The sequence below is a fragment of the Falco rusticolus genome, chromosome 9, assembly GCF_015220075.1.
Source record: "Falco rusticolus isolate bFalRus1 chromosome 9, bFalRus1.pri, whole genome shotgun sequence".
NCBI lineage: Eukaryota > Metazoa > Chordata > Aves > Falconiformes > Falconidae > Falco > Falco rusticolus.
Genome location: NC_051195.1, coordinates 31,586,732 through 31,602,133, shown reverse-complemented (window position 1 = coordinate 31,602,133; position 15,402 = coordinate 31,586,732). Strand labels below are relative to the sequence as shown.

At 42.1% G+C, this 15,402-nt stretch overlaps 1 protein-coding gene across 1 annotated transcript in view; it reads right to left on the bottom strand.

Moving 5' to 3' along the window:
- SORCS3 (sortilin related VPS10 domain containing receptor 3) overlaps positions 1-15,402 on the bottom strand; it is a 304,316-nt gene that overhangs the window by 194,634 nt on the left and 94,280 nt on the right. The window contains exon 2 of the mRNA XM_037400038.1: positions 15,255-15,322. Within this exon, the coding sequence (XP_037255935.1) occupies positions 15,255-15,322 (68 nt within the window). The remainder of the gene's footprint in view (positions 1-15,254; positions 15,323-15,402) is intronic.

The window sequence follows — 15,402 nt, the reverse complement described above, 5'->3', positions numbered from 1 at the left end:
ATTCTAAAGGGGAATCAAGCACAACTCATGTTTTTCCTGGCCCTTTCACCTACACAAGTTTATTTACTCTTAGTGCATCCTGAACTCCCCTTACATTCAAACATGTCATTGACAATGTTCCCATTCTATCCAGGTGCATGCAATTCCCTGTGAATTTGCAAGCATTGCAGGCCATATCTTAAAAAGTCAAAAGACAGAACTATAGAATTGAAGCAACAAAGAGCAGACGCCAATGCATCAGCCATAATCACCTCTGTTCCACACATTTATTTTCCATACAGAGATCTGGAAAAACTCCTTCACACACTGGATTGTAGCCACCATCCTTGCTTGCGTGGGCCACACATCACTGCACACCTTCCTGACCAGGCACAAACAACAGATGGTTTTAGAAGAGATCCATGTGCTGCCCACACTCAAGCTGGGGAGAGCAAAACACTGGCTGGAAAACCATGGCCATTCTGTGCAGCCAGGCCTGCTGCTCCCTCTGCACTCTAAGCCAGCATGAACAGGAAAGGCCCCACACCTCTGAGTTTCTGAGAGAGCACAAAGCAGTCATAATATTTAGATTCATAAGATTAAGATCACTTTATGCGATGCTTCTAAAGGGAAGTCCTGTTCCTCCCCATCTTGTCTGCAACCTCCTTACCAGGAGAGCTATCAATCACATGAAGAACAAGAAAAACAAAATGACCTTACACTCCAGCTGTCCTTTGGAAAGCTTGTAAGTCATTACATTAACTGAAATTCATTGAAGCCATTAAACCCATTTTTCCCCCAAGTCAGCTCTCTCCCTGAACACCCCTACTGTTTGAAGTGGCAAGGAGACACAGTAGCAGGACGTATTTACACCTCTGTTTGAAGGTGAGTCTATACTATCCGATTTCTAATTCAGATCCATCAGTCACAATCAGGTACACAACAATGGTCCCTCAAACCACACATTCCCAGCAGCCCGACTACTTTGGTGTTGTCAGACTCCCTCCCTCCACTTACAAAGGCACCTTATGCTAACTTTAGAGTAGCACTTTCAGAGATCAATGATAATTGACTGATTAAGTATGCCTAATGCTGCTAGAATGTGAGCTGATTTTGTAATGGTGCTAATTAGTAACTGCCAGAGCTCATTCCAATTATTAACCTTTATGAATGTCATTTTTAAAGATAAGAGTTTGCAACACAGCCTACTTCAGCATTTGTAATGGTTTTTGTCACGCAGGATGAGAGGGAACACAGTGGCCACTGAAGCTGAGATAAAGGTAGCACAAGGAAGAAGCCGTAGGAACAAAGGATTTTACCTTTGCTTCCTGCAAGTGATACAAAGATTTTAACAATTAAAAGGTGGAACACCTGTGCTGAAGAATTCAAGAACCCACTTTTCCATGAGACCTGAGCTACTCAGCAATGCCACTATCAAGCATGCTTCAAAAGCTCCCTAAGCAGTGCAAGTACCAAATCAATTGCCTGCTTTGCCAGATGGGCATGCTTACAAAGTGCTATGTCCAGTGCCACTCTGGAAGCAGAGAGAGATGAGAACAACTTTGCTGTTACAGTGCTGTTGCATACCAAGGCAAAGCACTATTCCCATGTATGCACAGTCACAACTCTGAATCTTCTGTTATGTTACACAATAGACGACATTTCATGATGAACCACAGTCACTGGGGTACATGCACCCTGCTTGGATCAGATATAGTTAAACAGCTAAACTAGACCACAGCCTACTTAACTTCACCCCTCACCTGTCTCCCAAACAATCCGCATGCACTGTCCCTACAGAAGGAGCGCTTCCAAACAGGAGATACGGGCTTCTTATATATCTCCCACCACACAATAAGGCCACCTCCTGTCACATAGCCAGGCTTGTGCTTATCGCCACTAAAATGCCACAGGACAAGATATGAACTTTCCAAGTGGTGTAACTAACACCCTGGAGCCCCTGTGATGAGGTAACATTGGTCAGACCACCGTCCAAGCCCTCGGAGAGGCACATGGCCCACCACAGTCTGCCCTGCTATGTACTCTTCCAGAAGAAAACCCAAAGCTTGTCTTGGTGGTTTTTTCCCCATGCCTTGTACAAAATAGAAAACATGTACTTGTGGGTACAAAGCTAAATGTGCTGTATTAATTCTGTATTCCTCAGACATCCCTTTTACCTTTAATGGTTACAGATAATAGAACCAATAGGATTTTAATCTTCCATGGGACATTTATTCTCTACTCCGCTAAAGGCACACTGAACAATGTACCATGGTCCACCGCTTACTCTGTAGCTTTAACTGCTCCATGGCAATATAGCATTATACGGGAAACCTTATGTTTTAATAGATGATCTTACTGCCTTGGTTTTCCTCAGCCATGCTTACAGCTGCAAGTAACCCAAAGAAAGGGCAAGGCCTCCCACACACTGGCTTTACAGAAACCCATATCTGGGGCACCTCAAGGTCAATACCTTGTCTGTGATCCCTGGATTAGTTAAGCGAGACCCAAGGATGGATTATAGTCTGTTGAAGTCCTCAGAAAATTCATACAACCCTGGCTGCTGATAGAAGTTGTATGATTCTCCTGTTCTAACACCAGGCCCTGGGACCTATTCCCTGTGAGTGAACTACTCTTCCCTGCACTGCTCCTGACTTCTACTCTGAACCTGCTGCTGGTTTTTCCCCCTCCAAGACCAATAATCAACAACCGGGCTCCCTTCTTAAAGCAAATCAATATTACGGTTTCAGAGCAAGAGATGCAATAGGACTGATGCTAAGCACATTTCTCCTTCCATGGGGCTGATTACTCCTTGCGAGCGCCAAACCCTCGTAAGGCCAGAACCCACATCCCAGTGATGGGTTGCTCTTCCTTTCTGTCTACCTCTCCCCAGCTGTCTTTTGAACCTCCCACGGTTTGCACAAACTGGTAATTACAGATGGTACTGGCCCCGGCTTATTGCCTGCCTGCCCCACTCCCTTGCACAGCACAGCGTACGAACTCCGATCCCAAGGCACGCGAGTCCATGCTGAGACCCTGGGTTGTGAAGGGACACAGCTGAGCTGAACAGTTCCACTCGGCCAAGCTAACTCTGCTATGAAATCCTGCACTCCTGGCAGTAGTCACAGACAGCTGAAGACAGTTGCATCTTAAAGGCACCAGAACTCACTCAGGAAAACTCACAGTATGCCTCACCCCGGGGCAAAACTCCTGACTCTTGGCTCAGGCTTGGAAGTAATGGTTGTATTAACAGCCCAGCCATCTTCCTGTAACCAGTCCCTTGCTATCACCTTCCTCACAGATCCTCTGAGCTAGACTACAAGATCCATAAAAGAGTATGTAACATTCTTGTGACAGATACTATATAATATTCTTAGATTTATTATGGGCTGGTATTCCTCAACTATTCAAGTACAGCACCACATTTGCATTCCTGATCAGACTTGCAGGATGCTGAATGCCCAGCACCTGCTGATAGCCTGATGCTAGATTCAGGCATCTGGACAGCAAGCTTCAAGGGATAACAGGATATGAGCGACTACTAATATTTAGAGAATTGCCTCTGTAAAGTAACTGGCCGTCAAAGACACAGAAACAAGCTCTAATAATCTGGTTACAGAATGGCTTCACTAACCTTTTACAGCTTTTATTCAGAGGCAGAAATCCTACATGTAACAGCGCACTAGCTTCCCATGATCTAGGAGTTTACAGGAGCTTTCATTTTCACTTGCTCAGGCATATACTGTAAAAGAACGGGCTGACAGATTTTACAGATGAAGAACATGTGGTAAGTAAATAAATCAAAGACTATCTTCCAGGCTGAGGTAATGTAGCACTTTGTAATATTATTTGGAGAAGTGACCACTTGATACTGGGCACTTATTAAGATCATTAGAAGCCTAATGAATGTACCAGAGGAACAGACAGACCAGACTAAAAGAAAAGATGGAAAGATTTCTTGCACATTTTTTAATAATGTTTCTCCATCCTTCAGATTATTTATAGCCATTATAAAATTGCAGTGCATTTGGGGAAAAAAAAAACCCACACGCCACAGCATAATAAAACACCAATATACACAGACACAACCCATGTTAAAGTACTAAATTCTACCAGCCACTGTACAAAGCGTCAAAGATTTATATGACTTGGTCCCAAGCCTAATTGGAAAGAAAAGTCGAGGGAGGAGGGAAATGGGAAGAGAAAGGAAAGGAACAGCTCACTCAACGAGAAACAAATCAAGTAAACTGATGTAAAGCCTAGGCTTAGCGTGGATAGGGGAACTGCATCCTGCAGCAAGCCATGAGGCAGCACCAACACAGAAACTCTTCACTGCAAGAACCTGCTGGCTCCAGATCCAGCCCTGACTGCCTGGAGAGTAAGTGGCAGTGCCACTGATCAGAGGCCAGGGGACTTTCTGAGCCACAGATCAAGTCTTTGCATGTAATATAATCCTTGACAGATTTTTTTTTCTTATTATTTATTTTGCTTCTAGGAACTTGTCTACACTCCACTTGAATCCATGTGAGCTTTACTTCCCAAAACATACTCCAGCAAGGAGATCCACAGATTAACTACATGTTGTCCTAAGAATAAAATACCTCTACTTGTTCTGAACTTTTGTCAAATGCTCCTTTAGTCTTCACAGACTCACAGAATGCCTGAGGTTGGAAGAGACCTCTAAAGCTCATCTGGTCCAGTCCCCTGCTCAAGCAGGGCCACCTAGAGCCAGTTGCCCAGGACCAGTCCGGCTGGCTTTTGAATACATCCAAGGGTGGAGACTCCACAACCTGCCTGGGCAATCTGCACCAGTACTGTTGCCTACACAGTAAAAAAGGTTTTCTGATATTCACAGGGAACCTACCGAGTTTCAGTTTGTGCACATCCATTGTCTCTTCTTCTGTCACCAGGCACCACTAAAAAGAGCCTGGCTCCATCTTCTTTGCACCCTCCCTTCAGGTATTTGCACATGTTGATAAAATCCTCCCCTGAGCGTTCTCTCTTTTCCAGGCTCAACAGTCCCAGCTCTCTCAGCCTTTCCTCATATGAGGGATGTTCCACCCACTTGCTTTAGTAGAGACCCTATCCACACCACATAAATTTTGTAATATTTTTACCATCTTCTTTTCTGGGCATCTCTTTTCAGGCTTTCCACATCCTACTAGATGAGATCTAGCATGAATGTAATTTATTATGAAGGTTCTATTTTGCAATTATCTATTTTCATATTTATAAATTAATTTAGTGTGTGTTTTTCATTAATATTGGCGCATATCCATGTTGAATGTACCCGCTAATCTGTGCCAATGAAACTCCTCTGCACAATAAAAAGCCATCAGAAAAAGGCATTAGTAAGGCCAAAAAAATTCATCCTTAAGTGTAGCTTCCTGCAAAAAGTTTTGCAGTCGGCATCCAAATCAAATTAGAATGTGAGATGAGATAACTCAACAAAAGGAGCAGCTCTCTAATGAGAGCAATGGAATTGCTGCTCCAAATGATAAAGAAGAGATGGACTAGCCAATTCCTGTTAACAGATGCAGCTCTGCTGATGCAGCAACAGTCACAACACCCACAGGATCTGCAACAGCAGGTTCTTGGCCACAAACTCCCTCCTCAAGGCTGCCTTGCTACTTTTCTAAACAAGTAGGTAAAGCACTACAAGCACATTTTACCTGCCATCCCTGACAAGATGACTTCATAGGGACTGTAATGCTTCAAAAACACATTCACTTTTGGCAAAGCTCCCTCTGACCATCTCCACCAACACCCCAGGACTATATGCCTGGCAACGTGACCTGAGCATAAAATCCATTTCTGATGAGATAGAATGTCTCCCTTCTTGAGAGGCTCATAATCAAAGAAATTCATTAACTAGGACAGAAAAACTATATTAAATACATTATATACAAGCTGCAAAACCAGGGGCAAACATATTCTTCCAGCTCCCTAAAACACTGTGTGTCTGAACGGACTGGCTGGAAAACTAAATTACATCAAAAGTAGTCTGGTTTTTTGTTGTTTCGGTTTTTTAAAAGTACAGCTTCAGGTATAGTTTTAGTCCAATAAAATAGCTTTATTAAGCAAATGAGATAGCATTCAAGATAGCCATCAGTTAGGTGATTGATGGAGAACCTACCTGAAGCGTAGTAGATTCAAATCCCTTGGTTGAATAAGACAGCCATAGTAGGTCAGATAAAAAATTTGTATTACCTACTAATCTGCCACAGAATATTCTGGGAAAAGCATAAGGAAGAGACAAAAGACAGCATGATTCTTCCCATGGTCCCTCACGCAGCCCTCTTGACTTAGAGATCTCCGGATCCCAAAACTACAAAAATACTGTGGCATATCATGTCACTAGCTCAATTCCCAGGTATTCCATTAGAATACCTAAAGCATGAATAGCTCATTGCTGAAGAACAGATAAAAAATGGATGAAGTTTCTGCAACTGATCCAAAAGCTGTAGACCTGTCTGTTCCCTGAATGTCATATCATAAAATAATTCATGTAGGCCACAGGCTACTGCCACACTACCACATTTAACAGCCACCAGCAGAAATATCCTCCATTAATTCATTTAAATCCCTTTTGAAATCCATTTACAGTTTTATTATTTCTGCCTCACAACATCCTTTAGCAATGAGTTACACAATTTAATTACTTGCAGAATAAAAAAGCACTTCCCTTTATACTTATTCATAGCAAGGGCTTGAACTTGGATCTTCCACACATAAGATTAGTATCAGTCTCTCCCTGGAGAGATTCTCAGTCTCTCCTGCTGGAGCTCTTTTGCAGAGTATAAATTATTCAATAGTCATAAGGCAGAGAGGAAAAGAGAGATGGCTGGGGCTCTTACCTGAAACATGGAAAATTAAAACGAAACACAGCTTGGTTTTACCCTTTCTACATGCTATGTGAAATTCTACATTTGTCCAAAGAACATTCCCTCAGAAGATTAGGAATTTGATAAATTGCCTTTTTCTTCTTGCCTCCCTGTCTCCAGCCAGAAAACAAGATGTATCCAAAAATTCTCAGGCATACTTATTAACAGGAACATCCCAATAACCCAGTTGTCCATGAGATCGCAACTGATGTACAATCACATGGCCTTTCTAGAACTATTTAGCAAACACATTCCTCAAACAAACAAATCTGCAGCATCCGTCAATAGTGACCAGTCCAGTTCCCCCACAGCCACAAGTCTGAAGGTCGACAACTTCAGCGAAGTAGCCCCATGTTCAAGTTGCAAAAGATCCGTGAATGAAGCACAGAGCGAGGATGTGTAGCACATGTTGAACAGTGAGTTACGTGCACATGTAACTGTGAACCTGTGCCGCCACCATGCAACACACTCACCAAATATGAAATTCTGGGGCAGAACATAGTCAGATGTTACAAGACTTACCTCTGTCTTCAGAGAATCACAGATACAAATAAAGCACTCTGAATATAGGTATTTTATTATTTTTTTTTAATTAACAGCCTAACTAAAACACCATTCAATCTGCAATGCTGTTTTTATTAATTCTCTTCGATTCAGCAGGTATTCCACCAAGGAATAGGGATGAGCAGATGCAGGGGGAAGCACATTAATAAATCATAAGTGTCATTAAAATTTGTAAACTAATATCTTCTGGGAAGTCTTGGCAATTAGTCTCAGAGCTTTCTTGGCAAACAAAAAATTAATAAATCCAAAAGGTCCCCTGTCTGATAATATCCCCGCCCTCACAGAAAGGTCATTGATGGAGCAATTAAGAGACACGACAAATGGACCAGCTAGGAGGCTGGTTCACAAAAGACAAATGAGCTCTGTAAAACAAGGTGACTAAGGTATCTTAATAAGCAAAGGTGGGACGTTGATCTACACACCACCCCAAGACACATACAAAGGCTTTTAGACTCATATTTGATGGGTTACTTCTTTTCACATGATTTTGCATTGCCCACCTTGGTCCCTGCCATCTCTGAGGCAATATTAACGTGATTGCTTCTTAAAGCAAGGAACCATCAGAAAGTAGAGGTGTGAACCTTATTATTCCTTGTAGAAAAATCCTGTGAGATATAAAACTAGGAAAGCAATGGGAAGGAGACAAATTAAACTCCTCTCCAGAATTTGGTCATATATATACTTGAACAAAATAAAAAATTAAAGAACAAATCTTATTTTTGTTGCCATTACTGATTTATCTAACTCTAAAAATTAGCCCTGGATTTAAGATAAGCCTATTAATTTTCATGATTGGTTCCCAAACCAAACATTTAAAACAGTTTTAACTCACATTACCCATTTGTTGCAATGACACACCTCCTTCTATTTTGAACTGCAAAGAATGTATGCTCTGGACACCAGCTGTGACTGTCTAGGACATTTAAGGAGGGTTAAACCTATGGTCCATTCTGTTCCTCTCCTTGAATTTTCTTTCTTTGTTTTTCTTTTTGTTTTTTTGTTGTTTGTTTTTTTTTTTTTTAATTCCCATGGATCTTCACATTCAGCTACACACAGCCCAAGCAAATCCAAACAATCCCTTATATACATTTCCTGAAGTTCACAATAAAATATTTGTTTAGGTCTTTGGAGGGCCACAAGTGAAGGATAACAAATGACTTCAAACCAGAAAAGCATTCTGAATCAGGTCACAATTAGTTACTTCAAATTGCTTCACTTACACAGCTGGATGAGGTGGTCAATGTTTATCACCACCTGATAACCAGCAACTTCTAACATTCTTGTCACAGATAGACACCTAAACCAGCAAACACAAGGAAGCTAAGCCACCCCCTTATTGCTCTTAATAGCTACGAAAAGAGCACAGAAAAGCCATTGTATGTATAGCCTTCTGTGAACATTTAGCACCCCTACAGTGTAGCCTGATGCAGCGCTCTCTAGACATGAATTTCTCTCCTTGCTGATACTCAACAACTATTTTCACCTGTAAAGCTTTCTCTCTTGCTTCTGCTTATTAACTAGGACCCACTTTCTGATGCCTGCTGCAACACATGCACAGCTGGACAAACACAGGTGTCAGGAGCCTCTGCCAAACCTGGTATGTCAGCCTGAGCAAGAGAACAAGACCTGTTTCTCAGAAATAAGCAGGAATTTAGCCATGAGAGCAAAACTGGAATTTTCATTTGCCTCAAGAATGCCACATTTTCTATTCTTCACAGCTAGTGACTACCTAGCTTTTGGGGTCAAGGAACTTCTCTTTATTAATTAAATGACCATGATCTTCATTTGGCAGCAGCTAGCTCAGGAACCGGCCAACATGCAGCTACTCCGCATCTCCCAAACAGTTCAAGTGTGGCTCCCGTGCCAAGATGGCATCTATGACAGCCACGCTTTGCTGAGCCAGGGTAAACTGAACCACCTGCTGTGAGGAAAAGGCAAATCAGCAAGAATACTAGAGGTTAAGAACTGCATTATTCTGGGATATTGCTGAAGGCCCACACTAACTGCAACTCACGGTGCTAGGAGCCCTGAAGAACAACTCTCCTCTCACAATGCAGTCATCTGCTACAGTTCCCCATTCCATTACCCTTAGTTCTTCATCCAACAGTCTGTACCTAGCAGCTCTCAACCACAAAGATTTTGACAGGTGGCTCCCATAGCCTGAAAAAACCAGCCATCGTTGAGCTAGGCTATTTATACACTCTAACAAACAAAAACAGTGGAGATGCCAAACTTGCGGGCATCCTGATTTTCAAATCCAAAAGAGGTCAGGGATGCGCTTGCACACCCAGCTGGCTCCTTTCTTCCATGCCCTGATGGCTGACTGTAGATACAAGAAACCCTCCTCCTCAGAGCACAGGATTTCTGCCCTTTGCAGTGTTGTTAAAAAATGTCAAATAAGATGCCATAATGTGAAGCATTACTACTTTGACAAAAACCTTCATTAATTTTATGCCTGAATACAGTCCTCCAGAAAATAACATGTATCTAAGATGCATGTTGTCAGCATAAAAGTGAAAAACAATAAATATAATCAAATTTGACAATACTTCAGGGAGTTGACAGCTGGTCATGGTGCCTGTCTAGAGACTGCTTTTCAATACAGCAAATTCCAGAAAAATTACAATGCCCCATTGCAAAAACTGTATTGAGCAAGAGGTTGTGGCACAAACCAGAAGTTGGCATTCCCAGCACCACAGTCTAAATAATGCATTGCCACTGGGATGGAAACACCCTTTTAAAAAGGAAGCTGTGCCATGACCTCTTTCAGGTTTAGCTTGTTTCACAGAGAATGATACGGAAATTTGAGTCAAGCTTACCGAATCTCCTGATCCCTGCCTTCTTACTCACCCATCTTAGAGGCTGCTACATTTGGAGCAAGAAGGGTAAGCCCCAGTTCCCAAAGAGGACACATGGCACTACACAGCACATTCACCATTTCACACCTACGGAGCAGCCCTATCTGTAACCAGCTCCATGTGCAACACACAAACCTAGGGCACAGAAATCAGCATGAGCTGTGAAACTTTGCAAAGGCACCAAATGCTAGTGGTACTCTGAAACATGCTCATAGTGTCTGCAGACTGTGGAAGACTTAAGAGGCAAGGACACAGGAGGACACAGCATAAAGCCCTTTAGTAATTCAAACAACTGAATGAAAGAGCAATGCAAGACATAAGGCAGCTTGCAACCAAGCTGAGAGGTTTTACTCCTCTCCGCTCCAAGCTAGAGTTGCGGCTGCTGTGTTTTTCAGCTGTCTGTTAAAAAGCTAAAAGTTGGTTGTTGGCGTTTTGTTTTTTTTTTTAAACAACAGAGAGGCTAAGACAACAGACCAAACTTCAGGCACAGCAGCCACAAGAGTTAAAAAAATGCTTAGGGATTTTTGACTGCTGCCATGGAAATATAACTTCTTGGTTAATAAACAAGAAAAGAAGATGGAATATATGTGAAAATTCCTCCATCAGCATTTTAGTCTCTTAAGCAGAAAGAGTCAGTCATGGTTTTGAGTACAGGTTAATGCATGGGCCAGCATTATGTACCATCAAATAATTTAGCTGGGACCACAGCCAGAGGAGGGGGACTCCAGAGGACCCATCAAAGGTGAGTAAAATGGTAGCGGGAACTCAGAGCTGACACATGCAAGTACTTGTGCTTTGAAAGAAAATCTGAACTGCTCCCCACTGCCTAATTAGCTGATGTGTTGCAGTCATGGCTATCACATTGATCGTAAATACTGCTCTGCTAACTTGCGCATCTCCTGTCTGCTGGATCGCCCTGTTGTCACTTTGTCTTCATCTGAGATTGAAAGCTCCCTTGGGATGGAGATGTATCTTTTTAGCTACTGCAATCCAAAAAAATATAACTGTTCCTAGATACTAAAAAAGGCAACAGTGGAAAAACTTTTATTCCAGTTACCTTAGCAGAAATAACTGCTCTGCCCACACTGGCTGAAACAGTTGAAAACATTTGAAATATTATAATAACTTTAAATACTTATCCAAAATGTTACATTCACATAACTGTATCTCAAAACTGTACATCTTAAATAGGAAACAGGATTAGCAAGAAGCGAGGAAATGTTCACAAGGCTTTCCTGCTTGTAAAACCTGTGAAATCTAAAAGGCCCACAGAATAAGGAGCTCGATAAGATTCCACTTATTCACACTCACAACACAAGAAGGAAAAAACTGGAGAGCAACAAGATTTGCTCATGAAAGGACTTGCTGTCTACCCTACAATCTACAGAATTCCTCATATAGTATTTCTGAGCATACACCTGAAACCAAAACTCATTTATCGCAATCACAATTTCTATGGGTCAGATCTGCAAGCATTACAAGCACACACATCTTAAGAAACAAGCCATTGAATAGGCTTCCCTTTCTCTCCTCCTCCTAACAAAATTTGCCTGAGATTTTCAACAGAAAAATAGGCCAAAAACTACAAAACACTCAACTGTTGGCTGTGAGTGGTGCCTTTTAAACACCATATTTTGCATATCTAACCCTGTCATTCTCCTCTTCTCAACAGATGCTTTCTTGAACTACAATCCCTGTGAAGCAGCCTGGCCCCTACTCTTCACAGAGTTCATATTTCATGACAGATCACTCCTGTGTGCTTACAGTTCATCACGGGCAATGAAGTTTGATGCAGGGACCCTGGCTTACAGAGAGTGTTTGGGAATTAGAGGTGCTCCAACAGCACTTCAAATCAAACCCATATAAATTTATAGATTAAGAGGGAGAACTGTTCTTATTTTGTTGATGGAGAAGTGTTGGATGGGGTGAGAATACTACAGAAAGCATATGCACAACGCTTAATCCTTAACTTCTACTTAGAGCAGGCAGGATATAGCCGGATTCTCAACTACCCAGTTAGATATTTTTCTAGGCAATGAGAACTGATGAAGGGTTGGCATGCCTGAAGAGCTTAATTTTCACAGTTATATTTCCTGACCTAATAAAAAACCTCTCTGCACAAATTCTGATGTCTCACACCATTACAAGTACAACAGCTTCCTTTCATAGGAGGAAAACGATCACCACGACTCAACTCAGTGGGAAAAAAAAAATATCCAAGCCACAACTGACAGGTATCTCTTGTGACCAAGAAGAGATGTGGTATTTGCAAGGGGCAGGGGCTTAGCTGAGTGGATGTAGGGATCTTTTCCTTGAAGCTGGCTGCTTCAGTATCTGTGTTCCTGCATTCAAACGCTGACTAGCATTTCCTCCATCTAAACTCGTATCACCCTGATATAGAAGCAGCTCCCATCATAACTTTTAATTCTCCTCTCCCTCTCTTGCTCCCTTTTTTAATTACATTCAGGATGTTTTCTTATTGATTTACTTGTCTTTGTATTTAGATGCAGAGATTAGAAATTTCTTTTATGTGGCAATTCAGTTTTCCATTAAAAGAAGCCTCACACTATAACCCAGGGGAAACAGAGAAGATTTTGATGCATGAAGCAAGCAGAGGCAAGATGATATTTTGAGATTGCATTGCACTCTGCTCTATGCACTCTAGCATCCTTTGAAGCACTGCCATGTGATTCATTGCTCTCTGCCACAAAAGCCACTCCTCTCTCATGGAAGCAACTGCGTTTGCCAAGCATTCAGAATAGATATCACGCAGCTCCACTGCTAAGATGGGTAGGACTCCCGGTTAGCAGAAAGGATGTCATATTTCTGGAATACATGGGGTGCCAAACCAAAAAAAAAAAAAAAAAACCAAAACCAAAAAAAATCACCAAGCTACCAAGCTCCTGGAAATGTCCAGACCACCTTCTGATAAATACTTGATAGCTGCATTCACTTTGTGACCCATCAGTTCTGGGGGCTGAATGATGGCTATGAAGAAGTCTACAAAAAGTAACTAAGGAAAGTAAACCTACTGCTGCCAGGTTTAAATTCACTCTGCAAAGACACATCCCCTTTTTGAAATTTTCAAGGTCTCAAACATTAAAAGAAAACATTGAAAAGTACCAATTTAAATAATGCAGAGACACAAAGGTCTTCATGTGCAAATAGAACAGAAAATCCTGAGAAAAGGGGTCTTTCTCTTGGCTTATTACTTCCACTTAGTACCTGTTTGCATTTCTACTGTGTCCTTTCCAAAGAAACTCATAGCTCCTCTCTGACTCCATACTCCCCTGCAAAGTACAATATGGCTTAATCCTGAATTTTCCAGTTGGGAAACTATGGTTTAAAGCCCTGGAGCTCTACCTACTAGCTTTTATACTGAGCTTTCCTCCCTAATCTTGGGAGAGAACTCAGGAGGTTCTGACTTCTCAACATACCTGAGTCTGTGGGCCCCACACTGGTCCCTATTTCACTGCAGGAAAGGTGCAGAAGTGTCCCAGAACACACCACTCTGGGAAAACTCCAAAAGGGATGGTGCTATCACCTTTCTGCACAGCTGAGGTAACGCTGCAAGTTCAGTATTAGGACAGGATCTGCCTGCTTGTTACATTATTTATGCAGAGCAAATTGCTTGGCAATTACATCTAAAGTACAATCACAGTGCCATTTGTACTTGTTAGGTAAAGAGGCAAAAGTTTTTTTAGCATTTTAATACCTTGAAAAGTACCAGGATAAGTGGAAATTACTGTATTCTCTCTTATTAGCTGCACGGTTATTTATACTTTTGCAGATTACCATGGTACAGCACAATTAGGATTTGGAAGCACTGTTCAAATTGAGAAGTTTCAAGAGCTCTACTGAACAATTGACCCTTAAATACATTAACTGGAATAAACCTGCAGCACATGCCCAAAGTCTGCTCCAAACAGGGACTTTAAAATTAGCTGGAAAGGAAGAAGTACAAGAGATCATCTGCCAAGAACGTGCTCACACTTGGGGCAATGGTTGCAACACACTGCAAGTTCCACCAACTACACTTTCCACAAGTTGTGCAATAGCTGTAACACACCAGGTAAATCTGACACAAGGCACTTGGTCTCCGCAACCCCTGGCTACATTAAAAAAAAAATCCTTAGGGTAAAAACACCTAATAACAACTCCGTTAAAGGCAAACCCTTTCCAAACCAGAGGCAGGTTGTTAGGAGGAAGAGCAATCCCCAGCAAGTAGAAACTACTAGTGATTTCAGACATCAAGGAACTGGCCTGCTTCTAGTGGTGAGTTTGAAGGGGGTTGTATAAATATTTATTTATTTATTTTAAATGCACAGTCATACTTAAAAACACACATTCTGTCCAGCAGCATGCTTCCCCAGGCCAGGACTCTCCATCTCCCATGCCAGACTAGAAGCATGGCAGGTATATAACACACTCTGAGTCTAACCATAGCAGAGAAGACACCAGCACCTCACTGTGACATCACTAGTTATTTAGGGGCTACTATCCTCACAGCCCAAGGCAACACAGATTCACTGCCAAGATGACCGTCTCAGCTCACAGAGCTGAGGAACACGGCTCAGATCAGATTATATCATGCACTGTGCTGGATACTGTTCTAGCAAGCATGTACCATTTATAGAGACTGTTCTTGTTGCCAGTCTCACAGCAGAAGCTCTGAGGAATGAAGAGCCTTGTCTAAGGACACTCAAAGGCAAGAATGAAGCCAAGCTCCACTGTGTCCAGGGAAGTGACCTTACATCAATAAACTCTCTTGTGTGCAGACTCCACTTCATTAAAGCAATATGAACATATTAATGTCTCCCTTTTCCAAAAAGCAACTCCAGTTATCTTAGACTCCCTCCCACCTCCTCCCTGATCAACTCAGATGCCCACCTTGCTCTGCCTCCAGTTTTACAAGAGACACAGTGCAACCCCTCCATGCCAGTTGCTGTGGTTTTGACAATTCACTTACCTCCACAGTGAACTCTCGGTAACACTCCCCAAGTTGAAGTCGTACAGCTTTGTCAGAATGAGAATCACCTAGGGAGGGGGAAGGGAGGGAGGAAGAGAAAGGGAAAAGGGGGGGGGGGGGGAAGAGAGAGAGTTTCCCTTTAGACTGT